The following is a 21,161-nucleotide window of genomic DNA, read 5'->3' as shown; positions in this document are numbered from 1 at the left end:
TTCTTACTACGCCAGGAGATTTCTGAATTGGAGCCATTTAAATAAAAAAAAAGGCTTTCACAGCCTTCAATGCTAAAATGTTGAATTCCTTTTTCTTTGGACCAATAAGCTTCCCGAAGAATGCCTACAGCTTCCGCCTCTTTTGGGTCTGCACTTGTTATTGGTCCTGTTATTCCACCTTCAAAACTTCTTGCATCAAAACTAGATGGAGAAAAGATTAAGTCCCATGCAACATCAACATTATTTTTATGACTCTGTAACTTTGGAGTTGTTCAAGGGATATTCTTTTCTTCACTGGTTGTTGAATTTTCCTACCAGAGGGTTCTGGATTCTTAAAAATAATTGTGTATGTGTCATTGGGACTCCTTCAAAAACTCGATTACATCTTTCTTTTCGTATGAACCATATCTTAATAATGAGGGGTTCAGTTGATATCCCCATTTTATTATTTTGGATTCATGATTAACTAAGATTCAGAATGCTTAAAGAAGGATCAATATTCATCCTTACGGGGTTAGGTCATGTCTCCCAAAACGCTTTGGCAAACCTGCAATTAAAGAGAAGGTGCTTTGTAGTTTCTATTTTCTCTCCACATATTGTGCAGGAAGGATTTATATATTTTACTTTTCCCACTAATTTAACATTAGTTGAAAGAAAATTTTGAATATATTTCCCGAAAAAGAATTTTATATTTTATGATACATCTAGTTTCCAGAGAGATTTCAAAAAAAAAATCAGGGAGAGATATGCTAACTACGTTTATCCTTATTTCGTTTAATTTGTCATATATGGATTTAACAATATAGTCTCCTGATTTAGTTAGGGTCCATATAAGTGTGTCTGTTTTTTGGGAGTTGGATTTAACTAAAAATAAGTGAATGTTACAGATTCTGGAAGCTTTGTCATCTGGAAAAATATCATGAATAAGGGTGTTGTTCCATTTTTTGTAGTTTGGTCTATTAGATCAGCCACTAGGGTGATGGCAGATAGAGAAGAGTTGAAGTAAGATGCTAGGTACCTTCCAAACCAGGAATCCAGTTATCTTCCCATACATTTATATTAAGGAAATTTCCTACTTCTCAGATACATAATATATTGATCAACTCCGGTTCTCTATAGATACATATTCAGGTTCAAGAACTTTTATCAGGTGTTTTTTTCCCCTTAGAGGAGACTTCCTTTTAAAGTTGTCAATGGTGGATTTTTGACGAAGGCTAAAATTGTAAAATCATATTTTTGTATATTTCTGACCTAGCTTCAGATGAATGTATGAAATTCATATTTTAGAATTTATACATGAAAGTTCATGTCACGATGATCTCTGACTGAGTGTGTAGCCTCTTCAGAGCATGCATGAATATGTAATTATTAAAGCCTCAAAACTTTCAATATTCTGCATATTTCATAATTTATATTGAGCAATTCCAGTACACACTTCTGTATAGAATTGAGAAAGAATGGACGGCTCCTAGATGGATTGACCATTAATATAAAGCAATACCGTCTTCAAGATGTCGTAAAAGTTCTCCAACTATGCAGAATAAACATTCAGAACGAGTATGTGCTTCCACTATCTCATACCTCGATTCTCGAATAAATATAATGCTCCTATACAAATTGTCTGCTAGTATAGACTAGTGCATTATTCATCAATTGAATTCTTAAAAAATATTCTATTTTCATCACAATATTTCACAGATTTTCTCAGTTGAATTCCATGGATTAGTAATAAATATTCACTTTCCGGGCATATGGGCCACCACCTAGTAAGCCCTGATAAAATGATACGAGTGTACTTAGGAATAATCCACGAACGAGCACCCAAAATATGAAGATATATGGAGAGATATGCAAAATAGGAAATGGAAAATAAAAATAGAAAAGAGAGGCGTATTGGACTGGGCCCGCCGACCATGCCTGGTCCCAAGCCTCCTCACTTTTTCTTATTTTATTATCATTCCACAACTTTTGGCTCCCACATTCGTGAAAACTCTTGGTTTTTCATATTTTTTCCAAATATTGCTCAATTCTTCAAAAAGCCTACAAATCAAATGGTTTCACGACTGTCAGGCCTTTTCACCAGTACATATTAAAATATCATTATCTTAATATTCTCAGATATTGAACGTGTAAGCAAAACCCTACTTGCTCGTTCATGCAAAAATTGAGAGTTTCAGTTAAGATCAAACTCTTCTAAAAATACAAAATATTGCACAAACGTCCAACAAAAATACCAAAATTCCCATGAATGGACGGTCGTCGACACGGTGGCCCGTGCAACACTATGATCGGACTTGGCCAGTCATTTGGCCATCATGGCCGGCCGTTCCCACATTCCTTAATCTATTTTAGATAATCCTCCACTTGTATAATCCTTCATATCTTGGATAATCCTCCATATCTTGGTGAATCCTCTTGGATTATCCTCCATACACCGCCCATCCAGTCTCTCCACCACCAATGGCCGGTCCCCATGCCCATTGTTTGGTCGTATTTCTACCCATATTGGACAGATCTGCGTCTCCTGGATCCATGGCTTCCTAAAATTAGGGTTTAAGACCACTACACCATTTCCATGATTTTGTCACAGGCTATACCTGTTACTAACTGAATTTGTAACGGTTATAACCGTACTAATTAGGCCGTTATTAATAACTATGATTGTCTTTTGTAACGGTTTTATCTGTGACAAAACACAGATAAAGTCACATCTGATAAGCGTTACAATAACTAATAGCCACAATTGGCCTAATTTTATGATAGCGACACGTGTCTTATTTGTCACGGTTATCTTAACGGTTTTAACTGTTACTCTCTATTAACCACAATTCAAAGTATGGCACGAGTCTTTAAAAGTCACATTTACAGCAACTCTTATAACTGTTACTGAATCTTTGTAACGATTGCTCTGGCGACACGTGTCCTTTTTTGCAACTCTTATGGTAACATATGTTATTGTTGCAATAATTTGTAACAGTTACTAAGAGGACACCTGTCTTACTTTCGTCACGTCTTAAGATGACGCGTGTTGTTTTGTCTTCACAATTTGTGTCACAGTTATAACCGTGACAATTCTTTCTGTTACAATTAAAAAAAAAGGGTAGCCCAGAACATTTTCATGGACCTGGATTCCAGTTTACAGGCCTGTAATGCAATTAAAACTGAACTTGGAACCCGTTCCTGCAATTTCTTATTTTGTATTCTGCAGTTCATGCATTCTCAAAGAAGATTCATACATTCATTAGGAATACAAATACAACATAATTGTTCCATTCGTTATGAAATTTAACCCAAAACTATTCAAAGCTAACACACTGAGCTTCCATAAAGATCCTCAAAGTAATGCAGCCCTTTAATGATGCGTAATTTGTCCAGCATGTGCCTCGCCATCAAGCCTTTAGTATTTAAAAACCCAAGCTGATAAAAAAATGGTATTCAACAATCAATGACTGACATGATTACTGATTCAATCATTCAAGAAAGTGAAAACACATTGTTCCGTAAAATTTTATTAAGAGCAGTAATTGTACGCTGTCCTAGTGTTGGTGGCAACTGAAATGACTTGGTACAGGTTTGGCCACTCGACATTACTGGAGAATAACAGAAATGCTAGTCACTAACTAGGTAGCACCTAATCTAGGCTCCGCGTAATTTTCATCTAAATGTCAATATACAGCATATCAAAGTCTTTTTGTTCCGGAAGGCTTACTACTCTTCTCAAACACACCAACAATAGAAGGTTCACATCAGATTAGTATCACACCGCCCTGAAGTTATCTATCAGTGAAGTAATCTACTGCCTACATTCCGAAAAAACAGAAACTGACCATCTTGTACCATCTAAAGTAGTGATCAAAGTTATGCTACAAAGATTCTTACTTGATCCAAGTAGTTCACAGATTGCTCGCTGGCGGTGGAGGGCATCCATATTTACAAATGATCTACCTTATCACTGTTTAAAAGAATGCATTCCATTAGTGAGAAATCATAATCATGCCCGTGAGGCACTCATCATCCATGATATATATTTGTAAAATTCCCATGCCATTGAAATTCCAAACAAATTAGACAGTGCACATACACCATATGGCATTGTTCAGAATGATGAAAAATAAAATAAACAGGACGTTCAGAATCAACAAATAATTATATTGGTGAAATCAAAAATAAATCTACACTAGTTTTTAAACTTCTTTAGGAAGATGGTTGCGAAATAGCTAGGCCAAGAAAATTATTAACATACTCGATCTCTTCCTTATTACTATATTATGCAGCCATACACCTGACTAATACTGTCGCTGTGAAGGTTATAATTAGGAACAAGTTCATCAGGAAATGGTGGAAGTTCATAACCATACTCAGACCTATCAAAGCCTCCTCCAGAATCACCACCTTGTAATCAAAATTAGAATAGAAAACTGGACTAACAAACTTAAGCTTGTAATGCAAAAGTATGAATGAATAGCAGATAAAACTTACATCGTGTCAGCCTTCTCCTCTATTATCTTGATAAATGCCTCAACCAAGTCTGCAGACGGACAATTTGTTTCAGTTATCTTGCAATGCTTTTGATTATTATTTCTTTGAATAACTGTAGTGTCTACAAAAAGAAAGTTGGGGTAAAATTAAGTCTACAATGGTGGATCAGCGAAAACCAAATGGTGTTGTTCTCAGTTCAAAGATAATCGGTAAGTTTAATCAATTACTTGATATATTACAACTTTGACATTTTTTTTGTGCTTTCTTCAGTTTTGGAGTTTAAGAGCTGGAGTTAGTGCTTTTCAGATGTTATACTGAGAAACTTCAGGATTAAAAACAGCCAATTTATGTTCCTCTATTGCATGCTACCGTTGCAACTTTTTTGGAACAGGTTCTAAAGTATACATGGATAAATCTATTGCGCAGAAGTTAAATACATACTAACACAGACCACACTTTTTGGAAATAACAATAACAATTAAACAGGTAGAGAATCTTAGTTAAAGTACATAGTTGTGTTATCTTGTTGAAATGCTAACCACATAAATCAGAGTTCGACAGACACTTGGTAACAAACGGTTGACTTTAATTTCTGAAACCCTTCTTTGTTAGATTATGCCTTCAACTTGTTAAAATCTACAGGTTTTAGTATAATACCAGTATGTTAGTTTAATGAAGCTAACAACAGGGCAGTTGTAAATCTTCCCTATGCCAGCTCGAGCAAGGGAAGGCAAATACGTCAATGATAGACAGGGGAGTTGTTAATCCTCCCTACCAAGCAAAATAAAAGAATACATCTCCTGGCCATTGATATACAGGACACAAATAGCATACATAATTTCACAGGAGCTAGGCAAAGATATAACCATAAATGTAAGTAGACAAAAATTCTTACTTCTTCGCCAAGTATAGTTAACTGATCCATTTGGACCAGCTGCATGCCATAATGGAATACATAACTTCACAAACATTATTTTCGGTTAAATCAACTTCGTCGTCCGGAACCTCCTTTCCAGCATCTCGTGAAATCAACAAAAGGTTTTCACAATAGTAGCTACATAAAGCAAAATTAGATTTGTAAGATAAGCAAAATCATCGTTGCTTATGAATGAGTTAAAATTCACCATGTGTATAATTGAAAGACTAAAGATATTTATACGAAAATACCTATAATAATCAGCAAGACCATCTGGATTACATCGAAAAAGCACCCACCTCCGTATCTGTATAAATTGCATGGAAGAGAGCATTACTGTTGTTCCTTTTTTACCCATAGGACCTACATCACTATACTCTGACTCTTCTCCGAGAAAGGCCTCCCAACTGGCTTGGTGATTGCCATCGCGTGGCTTTGACTTGTACTCCATGGTATACGTGACTGCTTCATTTACGAGGTTGTTCTCCTTAATAGACCCTTCAATGTATCTTTTGTTATTGGGAATGTTTTTGAACTCCTTCATTGCCCTGTATCAGTTTGTACATTGCAATTTCATTACAAAATATAGGCCGAATCCAGAAAAACAACATCTTATAAGCAAAACATAAACTCACCTTTCAAAGGGGTACATCCACCGATATCTAACGGGTCCACAGACCAATGCTTCATCAGCCAAATGAACCATGAGGTGAACACTTATATCGAAAAATAAAGCTGGAAAATACTTTTCCAACACACACATTGCCTCGGCAACCATGAATTTAGCCTCTTGCAGTCCACTTTTGCTTAGGACTTTGGAGCAAAGCAATCTGAAATACAAACTGACCTGGTGAAGTGCGCGACGCAGTTCAGGGTGCTTTGGAAAAGCATGCTGAAGACAAACAGGTAGCAAATACTCCATAATGACGTGATAGTCATGGGATTTGAAGTTACTGAAACTTGAATTCTTTGTATTAACATTGTTACTCAGGTTCGACGCAAAACCAGAAGGGAATTTGAGGTCTTTAAGAATCTTGCAAAATGATTCCTTCTCAGCTTTGCTTAAGACAAATATTGGTTTTCCAGAAACTGCGCTCCCAGGTTTACTGGTAGTCCACTTTCCACAATGCAAGCCAAGCTTATTCAATTCATCCCTTGCATTCCACGATTTCATAGACTTATTACCAATATCAAAGATCGTCTCAAGTATATGCTCCATTACATTCTTCTCAGTGTGCATTACATCTACACAATGACGGAAATACAGGATACGATAGGTCTTCAATTCCCAAAAGATGGACTACTTATAGAATGCACCGGTAAGTTCTTCGTCAACACCATCGCCATAAGGATCATCATCGGCATCAGGATCATATCTCTTTCTTTTCGGCGCCTTGATTCTTATTACCAATTTACCAGGTTTGTAAGTCACATTTGCTAGTTTTTCCAACGACTTCTTTCCTGACAGTCGCTTTGGAGCATTTTTAGTTTCATTAGTTTCTAATACCAAGTTCTCTCCCTTCGTTAAAGGATGATTACCCCTGAGGTATATCCGATAATTAGGGTAAACATTCTTTCTTGCGTATAACAGATACGCACTTCGAGTCTTGTCTGCACAATGTACACATGCGAAATAGCCGTGCGTGGTACATCCAGACATATTACCTTGTGCTGGCAAGTCATGAATACCAAACATTAAAGTAGCCCTCAGCTGAAACGATTCTTCTTTGTGTGTATCAAAAGCTGATATCCCATTCTCAAACAGATCTTTCAGCTCGTCTACTAGCACACGGAGACATACATCTTTCCCCGGTGCCTTAGGCCCAGGAATCAACATCATCATGATTTGGAACTCAGGTTTCATGCACAAGGAAGGAGGAAGATTGTACACAACCACTATCACAGGCCAACAACTATAATTCAGATACTGCATACCATGAGGATTAAATCCATCAGTTGCAATTCCAAGCCAAACATTTCTGCCCTCATTTGCGAACTCAGGAAACTTCTTCTTCACTAAATCCCATTGAGATGAATCAACCGGATGACGCATATAATCTGTAGAAACTTCTGCTCGATCGTGCCATGTCATTGCACGTGCTATCCAAGGTACCGTATATAATCTCTTGAGCCTTGGCCCAAGGGGAAAATATATCAATACCTTGGAAGGCTCGTTCGATGAAAGCTCTTCCCCAAATTTATCAACCTTAACCTTATATCTTGGTGCGAGGCATTCCGGGCAGCTTGTCAAATCTTCATTCTCTTTGTAATACAAAATACAATGATTCTCACACATATGAATCGACTTTTCTTTCATCCCCAGATCTTTGAGCATCGACTTCATCGCTGTGTATTTTACTGGAAAATTGTTTCCTTTCGGCAACCAACCCTTTATCACACCCAACAAACTATTTACACAGTTAGCTGAAATCTTATATGTTTTCTTCACATTGTGCAGCTCCACAATTGCAGCTAGGATGCTAGTATTACAACCAGGATACAACTTGTCTTCAGACAACTGTTTGTACCTGTAATATCGCTTCCCCAAATCTGGTTCAGGAACAAATTCTTCAGTTTCAACTTCTTCATTACCACTAACACCATCACCCTGATCAAAAACTCCATAAGCAACATCGACAAAGGAACCCAAATCTTCTATTACACCTTCTCTAGCTTGCTCATCATTCATTTCAGTTGGTATAAAATTACCACTTGGACGTCTTATCGTACTATCACCCTCTTTTTCTCCATGAAAGAACCAAACAACATAACTCCTATCAATACCCTTTTCAGAAAGATGTTTCCTCACTTCCCACATTTCCAAACGTTTCCCATTTTGACACTTAGAGCATGGGCAAGAACATGTTGTGTCCGAATTACCATATGTAGCTTCATAATTCATAAAACATTTAACCCCATCTCTATATGTTTTGCTAAATATGTCTGGTTCATTCATCCAAGCTTTATTCACAACAGCCAACATTCTAAAAATATGTCTTAAATCTCAAGCTTTTAAATAACTTCCTTCTTTCAATGAGCATGTCATGTATTCTTCAGTTTCATATAGCCTGACAAATTCAAAAAATATCGAAAGTTAATTGCCATGTTTCTAATTTAGTAATACTAAAAAGGGAAACAGACAACTCTGATTATGGTTTGGATCAGAACTCTCCAAGATGAATCAAACCCATGTCTCAAGCGATTGTTTGGCATTTTCTATACTTACTGAAAGTTCAAAACAAACAACTTTGGGATCAAACACTAAACCTACTGATATTAATGAAAATTGAAGGAAACAACTTTGGATTCTGTAACACAGTTCATCAAACACTTAACCTACTAAAAATTATACATCATCTTAGATTGAGTACGGGGATTCATATGAGCTTCCAACTAGGATAATGGAATACAAATACTAGATACGGTAGGATTAGGGATTACAAACAATGATTACTCTTTCACCCAATTTCATATAACAAAACAAATTATCAATTCATTCCTAAGAAATTTGGAACTCATAATCACTTACCTTGCCGAAGAAATGGAAGAATCAACGAAATTTATCTTCACCAGAATCAAATCTCAGCCATCTTCTTCATCTTCATCGTTCACAATTTAGGTTAAATCAATCGACATGAATACCAAAATATATAACCTAGCTAAAATTGATCGGGTTTAGATTAAAATTCAGATGTTTTTTTGGTGAACGACTAACTTTCAGAAAATTTTACCCTCTCAGAGGGTTTCAATGGCGGCACGAACGAAGAACAAAGGAGGAAGAGTTCTCTTATTTTGTATTTGTCTGGACAAAATTCGATACAAAAGGGATTACATTTGTTCAAGTCAACTTTCTGCTAAGTCATGTACTGTTGACTTAGTCTTGATGCCTTTTTTCTAATATTAAGAAAATGAAAAAAAAAATGATTTGTAAAAATTAAATACAACTGTTAGTTTGTGAAAATGTTGGGAAAATTGTGACAAGAAAATTTCTAAGAGTGATAAATTTGGGGCTGTTTTAAATGTGTTGAAAATTTTGGGTGGAATCATCATTTCTGATTATAATTGTTATTGTTTAGATAATTATCAACAAATATTATTGTGACTAATAAAAGTCCTAAGTATTATCACGAATACAAAATTTAATAACAGTTATAACTGTTGCAGGACTTATCACAGGTGTATCTGTGACTAAAAAATAAACTGTGACAGGTTGCACTGTTACAAAATCCTGGTTTTGGTGTAGTGAACTTATGATAACTCTGATTCTGAACATCAATAATTTTGATATTGATCCATCTATCAATATTTTAATTGTTATTTGATGTTTGGTCTTCTACCAACATTTTTGTTGCTCGACTATCCAAGAAGAAACATGATATTGAACGACCATCCACTTGTCATGATTTCATCAAATGGAACACAAATACCTCAGTCTTTTCTCAGTTAAGTTGCGTTATACCAAGTTAGAAAACGAACAAACTTCTCCAAACATCCATCTCAGCATTTCGTCTAGTTCGTGGCCTCACAAACTTGGGTTCTATTTTGGATTGTGTATCATAAAAAACTTACTACAATGGACACTCTCAAAGGAAAGCTTATTGTCGATGCATATCGTTGTGTTGCCAAGCTAGCGAAACAGTGGATCATCTATTTTTCAACTTTAACCTTTCTCCGAGAATATGGAAGCATTCCAAGGACGCAGTGAGGTTTATAGGTCCATTACCAAATTGTATTAACCTCATCATCAAGGAGTGGAGATCTTACTCGCTTCATCAAGTAGGAAAGTTTCTTTGGACGCTTATTTGTGCCTCCATTTGGTGGTCAATTTGGAAGTGTAGGAACATTATAGTCTTTCTAGATGGTAAAACATACATTGAAGGAGTTACCCGATAACTAAAAGTCCAAGTTTATGTTTGGAAAACAAGTGCAAAAGAACCAGAATTATTATTCTAGACTTCAAGTTAGCAACTTGGGACAATTTATTTGTAATTTAATGTCTTTGTGCTTACTTGTTGTGGGTTTTCTATATAGAATTGTAGTGCGGTTGAGTTTGTTAGCTTCTTGAGCTCTTTCTGCTTGCCTTTGGTAAGCCTTTTTTAATACATCATAATAGCCGATAAAAAAAAAGTCTTGTTTTTTTTTTCTTTTGAAAATTTGGCACAACTAGGCCCACTCTCTCGCATGAACCTATAACCGCCATAACATGATTCCCATCTCAGTCGTAGACGGGGAAAATAAAAGTCCAACCCCCGAATAGGAGTGAAACCCCTACTTCTTGACTGCACTACAGACGAGATCAGGGAGTGTTTTAACTAGGGGTGCACATATCCTATCCTTACCCGCCACCCTATCCTACCCGTCATAATTTTTATCGGTATCCTATCCTACCCGATAATTAACGGGTAGGGTGACGGTTAAACTTTATCTTATCCGTCGTCAAATGGGTAGGGTGACAGATAAAACCCGAAATTATCCTACCCTACCCGCTTACCCGTCTGATATATTTAAAAGACCAAATAATCCCTATCCTTTATTCTGTCTCGTGTCCATTGTACCGTTATTTTAAAACAAACAAGGGGTAAAATGTTAACTCCATTCTTTTGTCAAGTCGATCTGAATCTAAACAGAAAATTATCATTTCTCGTTTTCTCCTTCAACCATTTCTTCCACCCTGTTCTTTTTCAATAGAATCTCAGGTAAATCTTTGAAGTACCCGAAATCATCCATGGCTTTGAGATTAATAGATAGGGTTTGAGGATGATTCTTGTGAATTCATAACGCAGAAGCATAAAACCCTTTTTCTACACCTCTCAAGTTACATATCAAATTCAAAGTTGTTAACGGATCTCGTTGAGAACCCTATGCTCGGTTGATTTAAGGTAAGATCTAACTTCAAAGTTGATTTTGTTCATTTATTTTTTTGTGTTAAATTGATTGACAAAATCATAGGGTTTTACGATTTCATGCATGTTGTTGGATACGATATTAGGTAATCTTAATTGATTAGGACAGTTCCAATATATGATTGATTGGAAATAGTTCCAATCATAGCTAATCTTAATTGAGATTATTGATGTACATTGTTTGATATGAATTTGTTGCAGTATACAATGAATCTGAGAGTGCAAAGCTAATGAAGGGTTTAATAAGTGGCTCTTCCTCCTCCTCCTCCTCGATTAATTCCTGATTTGAAATCCAAACTAATTTTCAGGTGAAAATTCACTAAACCCAGATTTCTTTTTCCATTTTTACATAGAAAATCGATCTGGGTTATCTTTAATTTTGCATTTTGATAACATTACTTGTGGGAATTATGCATCTTATTTTGATTTTAGGAATTTTGGGTAGAAATGCTTTTATTATTATCAATTACAAATATTTCTGTAACTTACCACAATCAATATTTCTGTAGCTTTGAATGTGTTGGCAGGTTTCTGCTCATCGTTGAGAACCCACCTCCCTATTAATATCTTGCATTTTCCTCCCATGTTGAATGTGTTGGCAGTATAATCTACTAGTTTAAGTGTAGGCTAATCTTGCAGTAATTCTTCAACTTCAATAGAGGTTCAAGTTAAATCGGTGTTACTTTTTAAGGTCAAAGTAGTCTATTTGTGGATTCTTTTCTGCGGAGGGTCCTTATTAGTTTAGTTTTTCGATTACCATGTGTAACTAGTATAGGTTCAGTTCAAGAGTTGACAGGGTCTGCTTAAACACTAAGACTCAAATAATCGAGCTGGAGTATGTGTTTGAATCATGTTATTGTTACATCATTTCATAATCCTGTTATCATTTGCCATATAGTTCCTGTTATTAATTGTTTGTTTCGATATCAAATGTGTACCGAAGCTTCAGTAGAGCATTTTAAGTGATTACATTTTGGTGCTTCAAGCATTAAGCTATACCAACTCCTACTTAGTTGTGATTCTTTATTCCATGATCAGGTATATCCGGAAGCAGCAGTTAGTAGATGTAACTGAGATCTTCAACTTACTCAACTGGGAAAAGAAGCAACGACTTTTTAAGTCTATATGGTTCTTGTCCTCTTTTTAACCCTATTTTGGTATGTGACTGAACTCGCCTGCTTTTCAGATAGTCTATACATATTGCTCATAACTATATGTGATTCCTGGAAGAACAAGGGGTTTTGTTGTCTACTAGAAAGTTTGCTTACTCACTGCACTCTCTACAGTCTACATCACCCCAAACGACTGCATGTGTCTAGAACCCATCTCACTATGAGATGTGATTGCTCATAACTATGCAATATGTAGTCATCTACGTCCAACTTATTTTTTATTTTTTGCCTTGTCTTGAATTTGATTTGTTCAGTATGGATAGTAATTACTTCTTTTTTCCCCATTACTTTTGGATAAGTAATAACTTGCTATTATTTGACAATGATCTTTTGGTGTTTTTCATATACATTTTGGATGGAGTACAAAACTACAATGATTCTGAAAATATAATTACAGATTCCAAGCATGTGAATACACACTAAGGCTTAGCAAACAAAAGCTTGAGTTTATTTGAGATTAGTCCCGCTGTTGATTTCAGAAATTCCGAATGTTATACGTGAAAACAAGATGGAAATCCATTTATTTGATGTTGGAAGCTGCAGAAAAATATGAAAAGGCCTTTATAAGGATAGGACGGTCGGATAAAGCATTTCGTGATAGGTTTGTCTTCGATATTCCCGGTGAACCAGAAATGGGTGTTAATATTGATGATATTGACTGTACATACGTTCCTGATGAATACGAATATAGTTCTTCTGATTCTGATGCTCTTGAAAAACCCGTAGCTGGTCGGAGAAAATCCAAGAAGAAAAAGCCTCGTGTGCATGCTCCTGAAAAGTATGATTGGGCTAATGCTCAAGTCCTAGTTCAATTTTTACAGGTATTTTATCTTTCTTTATTAACCATTTTTGAACTAATTGCATGAAACAAAACAAAGTATGAAACTTAGATTACTAGTCATATGTTTTAGAGTAGACATTTCTTACCAAATGTTTGGTAGTGACTACTGAAACAAACCAAACTGACTACTGAAAAATACTCCCAAATTTTTGTGAACTTACTGCTGTTTTTCATTTTAGATAATCTGAAGTTAAATTTAAGAATCCAACATATCCAATTGGATGCAGTTCCCTAACCAGTGTGGTAGGATTTCATTCTAGTCCTCTAACCGAAGTAAAGTAACAGAGTGGTGGGCTAATAATTGTGCAACATTATTTTGTCTCTCTTGGAGTGAAACTGCACACCCAATAATCAAACCATTTTAGAACTTGAATATAATCTTATATATGTTCTTATGAATCCAGTTCAGTGCTTCCATACGACTATTGAGAGCAATTATATTTTTTTTGTTACTCTGTAGTATTTGTACATTTGTTTGGAATGACGCAAGTCAAGCAGTTATGAAATCAAACACTCGCTGTTATGAAATCCAGTGGGAACATAGTTCATAGGCTACTAGTACTTGAAGGTTCAAACATGGAGAAGTATTGTGCTACTCTCCTATTTTCTTTATTGTTTTTCAATCTTAATTAGTTGCAGTATTTGAGTTTGTAGTACTTGCTTGGTGTTCCGAGCTATGTTGATGATTGAATTCACAGACTCTGTTAGAAGTACCGTGTTATCTCATATATGTGTATTCTTTACAAGTTGTTGAATGAGATTGTCCAGACTTTGAAATATGCATCGTAGATATTACTCTATTGGAATTTTGAAATTTCGAGAAACTTACTTAGATAACAATTAAAACTGTTTCTACAGGTATTTTTTGAAGCCACTGTTGAGTTTTCTGGTTCTACGTATGTCACTTCACATACATTTTTGGAAGAAATTTGTGATGTACGTGGAGAGTTAAATGAATGGCAAAAAACTCATTATGATCCTCACTTAAGCCATATGGGTGAGAAGATGTTACTTAAATACAACAAGTATTGGGGTGAGTATAAAGACATGAATCCTTTATTATTTATTTCTGTGCTTTCTTTATCCAAGAGAAAAAGAACGTGGAATGCAAGTAATACTAGAAGACTTGATTATGCATGATATTCCTTGGATGAAACAAAGATTGGTAAAAAATTGGTTAGATAAAGTGAAAGAGGATTTTAATGAATTATATACAGCTTATAAGGAAGAATATGAAGGTGTAGGAAGTGTGTTAGCCTCGTCAGAATCTGTAGGTGAAACTGGTGGTAGTCCTAGTCAAGAGATCTCTAGTTCTAGTTCTACGTTACATAAAAAGAGAAGATATAAGGCCCATAGAGAAGAACGTAAAACCTAGTTGTCTACAATGGAGGATTTTGACAAATCAGAGGTGGAAAGATACTTATCGGAGCAGATTTACTCACCAACAAAAGACAAGAAAGAAGGTTCAAAGTTTGATATATTGACTTGGTGGAAAAGCAATGCTGCAAGCTTTGATATTCTGTCACTTATAGCAAGAGAAATACTTGCTATTCCCGTCTCTTCAGTTGCAAGTGAATCTGCTTTCAGTACTGGAAAGCGAATACTTGGTCATTTCCGTAGTTCTTTAAGACCCCGAACTGTGGAATCATTGATTCTCCTACAGAACTGGTTGAGGACGCCGATTGATATGGATCCATCTACACTAGGAGCTGAAGAGAAGGAGGATAACGTCTTAGAGTCAGGTATGGAACTTGTTGTTAGTATATTGCATGAATAAATGTATGAATTTGAGTGCATTCAATCATATTCATTGTCAAATGGTAGTTTCAGGGTTTATCAAAGATACATATGCATCAAGTAGACTCGTACATTTTTTCTCAACTGCTCAATTCATCCATTCAAACCATTTGTTTCACATTGTATGTCAGATTGAAAACTCAAATAGGTTTACTTGGAATGTTGTTATGAACTGAGTTCGCCTAATATTGATCACTATAGCAATATAACAGGTATTGGCTTTCTAGGATGTGCACAGTCCTTGACCCTTCTTGAAGCACGCGGGTGCGAACTTACACCAGAAGGGTTTCATTTTATACATCTAATGAATAGTTTTTTTTTCTGGATTTTAATGAATTGTCACAGGGGCTTTACCCCATACATTTAGTAAAACTTTTCCCCCTATGCTAGTTTAGTGTACAGCAGGCACCAGACACATAGTATAATTTCAAATAGAACATTGGTAAACATTAGTCTGCAGTTCCTGTACCTCCTTGAGAAGTTTTCAGATCTACCTACCTTGTCAAAATTACTGTCTCAATTTTTTTTTGCAATTTGTACAATTAATCACTTCCACATTGTGTTTCATGCTTCCCTTGCTTCAGCCTCTTGTTGTTGATGGTCTTTGGATAAGCTGCAGTGTATACAATGCAAAAAATTAGAATCTCTCTTAACTATGAATACTTAGCCTTAACCACTCATGTTTCAACTGTTGTTATGCAGATTTATTTGGTGATCTTAGTATGTATTCCATCCTCGTAGATGATGATTGAAGAAGAAGGTCATATGAAGAGCTTTTGGTGATGATACTGCTATATGAAGAACAAGGTTACGTGAAGAACATGAAATTATGCTGGGATTCATCGTCGATTTTGAAAAGAATGGAACTCTTGTTTCTTGAGACTACAAATGGATTTGTGCCTGGCAGGATGTTTTTGTCTGTTCATTTTTCCCTAGTTAGATTGGCAGTACCATTGGGTACATATTTAGATAGGCAGTTGCAAGATTATTCTTTTTCTATTTTGCTTTTTGGGAAACACTTTTTGTATACACAGTCAAGGTAGTAACTATGAACCACAAAGTCCAGAACATGGTAGAAAGTAGGAACCAGAACATAGAAGGGAAAAAAAAAACGATTATACCCGCTATCCTATCCTACCCGACCCGCGAAATAATGGGTCGGGTAGGATCTTACCCGTTTAATGGCGGGTAAAAAATTTCTTACCCGCCATTTAGCGGGTAGGGTGGCGAAATAGACCATATCCTACCCACCTTACCCGTTGTGCAGCCCTAGTTTTAACCCCGTGAACTAGATAGTGGAACTGGAACTCAAATAATACATCATAAGTTTTAAGTTTGCCAATCAAAATAAATAAATAAATAAAGGAAATTTTAACAAACTGCCACACTTGCAAATCCCGATTCAAGAAACTGCCACCGTTTTTTTCAGAGTTTATTTAATGCCACAACCGTTAGCACTAACGCCTTGGACCCACATGATTGGTCAAATTTTTTTGACTTTGTCCAGATTACTTACACGTATCTTATGTGGACGGCTCAAGATGTCGTGCACGAGATTATTACACGTAGCACAGGCTAAATGACTACTTTATCCTTCGTGGGATTGAAAACAGTTTGTAACTTTGTATTGTTTCATTTTTCTTCTAGGGTTTGATCTTTCTCTCTGTCCGCTCTGTTCTCTAGTGGAAGAAATTAGGGTTTGGGTCAGTTTTCAGCGGGATTTTGCTTAGGTTTAGTGTCTAAGTAAAGGGTTTTAGTAAAGATCGAGATTCAGAAAAAGAAGGGGAAGGACAAGCAGCAGATATGGTATGATTGCAAACCCTAATTTCGTTTTTCTGAGTTGAATTAGGGGTTTTATCTTAGGGTTGGGGAGCTGAAGATGAAGAAGAATAACGGGAAGGACAAGCAGCAGATATGGTACGATTTCAAACCCTAATTTCGTGTGTTTGATGAATTTTATTTTAGGAGTTTTCCGTGTGAAGTGTGGAATTTTTAAAACCCTAATTTCGTGTGTTTGATGAATTGATGAATTTTATTTTAGGGGTTTTTTGTGTGAAGTGTGGAATTTGATGAATTTTATTTTGTTTGTTCATTTACAGTGATCATACATATTATCCATATAGAGATATCAGTGTGTTTGTTGTGAATAGTAAACTTAATTTGCTATTCCCTCACATGGATAGAGATAGAATTGACCTTAAGGAATTTGAGCAGATGTTACGTGTTAAGTTGCATCTTGATGAAACATAAATTCCAAATTTATACTGGACCATAGACCCATGTCTGCCTGAGTATTTGGTTACAAATGAAGACTTGTTTAAGTTTTGGGAGCATGCTGTACCTGATGATAAAGGCTTCATATGTTTACAAATGAGTGTAATGAATTCAGAATTTAGGAATGATAATGACTTCATTAAGACTGCAATGGAACAACCAGTAGTAACAATTGATGAGACTCCTAAGAAGGCACCTAAGAGGATTGCTAAGAAGCCAGTTTCAAAGGAAAAGTCAGTAAAGATATCACCTACAAGGAGATCACCAAGGTTGCATGCTCAATCAAAGAATGAAAACTCAAATGGAGGAGCATCTAGGAAGTTGTTGTTCATGGATCTGTTAAATGAAGTGGAATCTCAGGGTTTTTCTTTCCTAAGTCAAGCCACTGTTATTGGTTCTAGCAGTACACCAGTTGATAACTTTAATCATGATTACTGGGTTGATGAAGTAAACAACACTGCTGCAGGGGATAACACTGATGCAAGGGATAATACTGATGCAGGGGATAAGGCTGATGCAGGGGATAAGACTGATACAGGGGATAAGACTGATGCAGGGGACAATATTGATGGTGATGATAAGGACAATGTGGTGCTAGAGAACACTACTGTAGATGAATGTCACCCCATTGAAGACCCAAATGCTCCACCAATCTTTGACAGTGATGAAGAGAATGATATTGATTATGAAGATATTGTCAAGACATACAAAGTTGGAGATGAAAGCAGTGATTCAAGCAGTAGTGAAGAAGACAATGAAGAAGGTATGGACCCTTTAGTGTTTATAATTTTTTGTTTATTTTTTACATGTACTAACACTTTGATGTTGATTGCAGTTTCTAATGATGACAAGAATAATGATAAGGATAATGATGGTCCTGAAGTAAATGATGATAAATATTCCAAACCAAAGCTTGATTACCAGAAGTGGAAAGAAATCTTCAATATGCACAGTGATGAAGAAGAAGAACCATTATTCCCTATAGAAGAAGAGGTGACTCCTGTTGATCCTACTAATATGGAGGTAAAGTATGCTTTTAATAACAAGAGTGATTATAAGAAACATCTTAGGGGTTACTGTGTAAAACATAATTATCAGTATACGGTCTATAAGAGTGACAAAACAAGATTAAGAGTGAGATGTAGGTTTAGGGAAGAGTATGGCTGTAACTATTTTGTAAATGCTAGCATAAAAAGGCATGAGCCTACTTTTATTGTTAGGAAGGTTAATCTAGAACACACTTGTGTTGCGGATCCAAAGAGTTTTAACAGATCCGCGGATCCTGAGTTCCTAAAAGATGTGGTACATGAGAAGTTAAAGCAGACAGCTGGGGCCTTAATTCCAAAGCCTAAACACATTGCAAGAGACTTTTTTGTAACTCATAACATCAATATACCTTATATTTGTGCATGGAAGGCTAGAAATATTCTTTTAGAAGATCTGTTTGGTAATTATGAAGACAGCTACAAGGATGTACCCATCTTTTGTGCAATGGTGGCTCATACTAATCCAGGGTCTGTTGCTAAATACACTTATGGGAAAAGAGGTGTACATTATGTTAAGACATTCATGGTTGGTTCATTTATTTGTAAGTGGTGCTCAGTTATTTAATGGTTGGTTACTAAATGTGCAGATAAGACATTCATGAGCATGACTATTTCATTTGCTGCACCAATGAGAGGATTTCAGAAAGCTTGCAGGGGAGTTATAGGTTTAGATGCATGCCATCTAATTGGAAAGCGTGGTGGTGTTCTAATGGCTGCAACAACAATTGATGGTCAGAATTCTATGGTGCCTTTAGGCATTAAGGTGGCTAAGAGTGAAACCAAGGAGAGCTGGACTGGGTTCCTCAAGGATTTGGCTCCAGCAATCAATGCACATCATGCTGGCAGAATTACCTTTATTTCTGATAGGCAAAAAGGGTTGTTGGAATCTGTTCCAAAGGTTTTACCTGGTGCAAGAGTTAGATATTGCTTCAGGTATTTAAGTTTAGTTATTTTTTTACATTAGTTTACATTATGTGTTTTGGGTTTAGAGTTAGTATAAAATAGGTAATTACTCTTTATTTGCAGGCACTTGTACAAGAACTTCAAGAAGTACCACAAGGCACCAACCTTGCACAACTTATTGTGGAATGCATGCAAAGCTTACAAAGTGAGGCATTTTCAGGTTTGTGCCTCTCTTTTTTAAATATCCCTATGTTTTTTGATTCATAGTTAGTAGGTTATATAATAACTCAGGTTACTATAATGTAGGAGCACTTTGACAACATATGCAAAGAAAGTCCGGCTGCTGGTGAATATCTTAGGAAAGAAGATCCAAGTACTTGGTCTAGGGCTTATTTTGATCCCCTTAGCTGTTGTGAGCATATGAATAACAATTTCTCAGAATCATTTAATTCTATGAGTTCTAATATGAGAGATAAACTAATAATCCAACTAGGCATGATGTATGGTCAGTTAGTAATGGGTTTGTTATTTAAGAGAAGGGAAGAATCTGCTAAGTGGAATCAAAATGATTTGGTCCCTGCTGCTGTTAAGTTGATAAATAAGATGCTTGACTTGGTTGAGAAGTTTGATACAGAAGGAAGTGTGGTTGGAAAGGTTTATTTGGTAACTAATGTGTCTACCAAGAAAATTTTCACAGTGAACATTGTAGACAAACAATGCACTTGTTTGCAATGGAAGCTAAGGGGATTCCCTTGTCAACATGCTGTATGTGCATTGAAACTACTCAGGCCCAACTGGAAAGAGTAAGAAATTTTGTAATATGCTATTACTTTTGGGTTGTAATATGCTATTACTTTTTTTTCTGTAAACTGACACATTTGTTTGATTGGTTGAACAATTATTGTGCTCCTTACTACTCTGTGGAATATTATAGGACCATATATGCAGATGCTGTAAATCCACTAGAAGACATAAGTGAATGGAACTGGGAAGATAAGGTACTTTTTTCAGCATTAAATATATTATTGAATGTGATGCATTCACATTTTCTCTACTTTATTATATCCTTATTTTTCTCTACTTTATTATATCCTTATTTTTCTCTACTTTAACTTTCTCATTTCTTTTAGGGTTACTGAATATTTAGGGTTTCATTTCTTTACTTTAACTTTCTCATTTCTTTTCTCTTCTTCTTATCTTAATTGGCAGGCATCCATGTACATCAACTTAAAGCCTCCTCCTTATCAAAGAAAAACTGGAAGACCAGCAAAGAAGAGGAAGATGAGCTATGATGAACCTGAAACTGTGGTGAAGAAAAGGAAATGTGGAAAGTTTGGATCTACTGCTGGTCATAATAAGAGAACCTGTGCTGGTGGTGATGTTGGTAAAAACCCAACTGGATTCATGCCAAGCACCGAGTATGATGCTGCAAACTGCACCTTCACTAGTAGAGATCATCCTGAAAGTAGCAGTGCAAGGGGTAAAGCAAAGGTGAAGAAATCCATAGGTACATCTTCATTTGTTGGTGAGTCAACAGGACCTAAAAACTTTGGAAGAGCACTAGCAGAACCTAGCACCCATGGATCTACACAAGATGTTCTGAATTTCAGTCAGAACTTTACTGGTATTGGATCTGTTAGTCAACATATTCCTGTCACAAAGGGAAAGCAAAGCAAGGCTAAGAAGAAGTAGAAGTGTGTGTGTTCTTCTTGTTGTGTTAGATCTTTTTATTTTGCTTTAGACACTGATATCATTGTGTTAGATCTGTTTTTTTTATGTACCAGAATTCAGTTTTATTTTGATGGATAATCTTACTTTATGAATGGAAAT

The 21,161-nt window shown here is 35.9% G+C and overlaps 1 protein-coding gene and 1 long non-coding RNA gene across 2 annotated transcripts; one reads left to right on the top strand and one right to left on the bottom strand.

Annotated features, from left to right (window-relative positions):
* Window positions 1–6,695: 6,695 nt before the first annotated feature.
* On the bottom strand, window positions 6,696–8,378 carry LOC113354904. The gene has a single exon (XM_026597880.1). The coding sequence runs from the start codon at window positions 8,376–8,378 to the stop codon at window positions 6,696–6,698; it is 1,683 nt and encodes a 560-aa protein (XP_026453665.1).
* A 10,902-nt stretch (window positions 8,379–19,280) lies between these two features.
* LOC113326315 lies at window positions 19,281–19,724 on the top strand. The gene is made up of 3 exons (XR_003348360.1): window positions 19,281–19,361; window positions 19,455–19,551; window positions 19,638–19,724. It is a non-coding gene; the product is annotated as an uncharacterized LOC113326315 (long non-coding RNA).
* Window positions 19,725–21,161: the final 1,437 nt, after the last annotated feature.

The sequence above is a fragment of the Papaver somniferum genome, chromosome 1 (assembly GCF_003573695.1).
Source record: "Papaver somniferum cultivar HN1 chromosome 1, ASM357369v1, whole genome shotgun sequence".
NCBI classification, from domain to species: Eukaryota; Viridiplantae; Streptophyta; class Magnoliopsida; order Ranunculales; family Papaveraceae; genus Papaver; species Papaver somniferum.
This window is presented reverse-complemented; position numbering and strand designations above follow the sequence as displayed.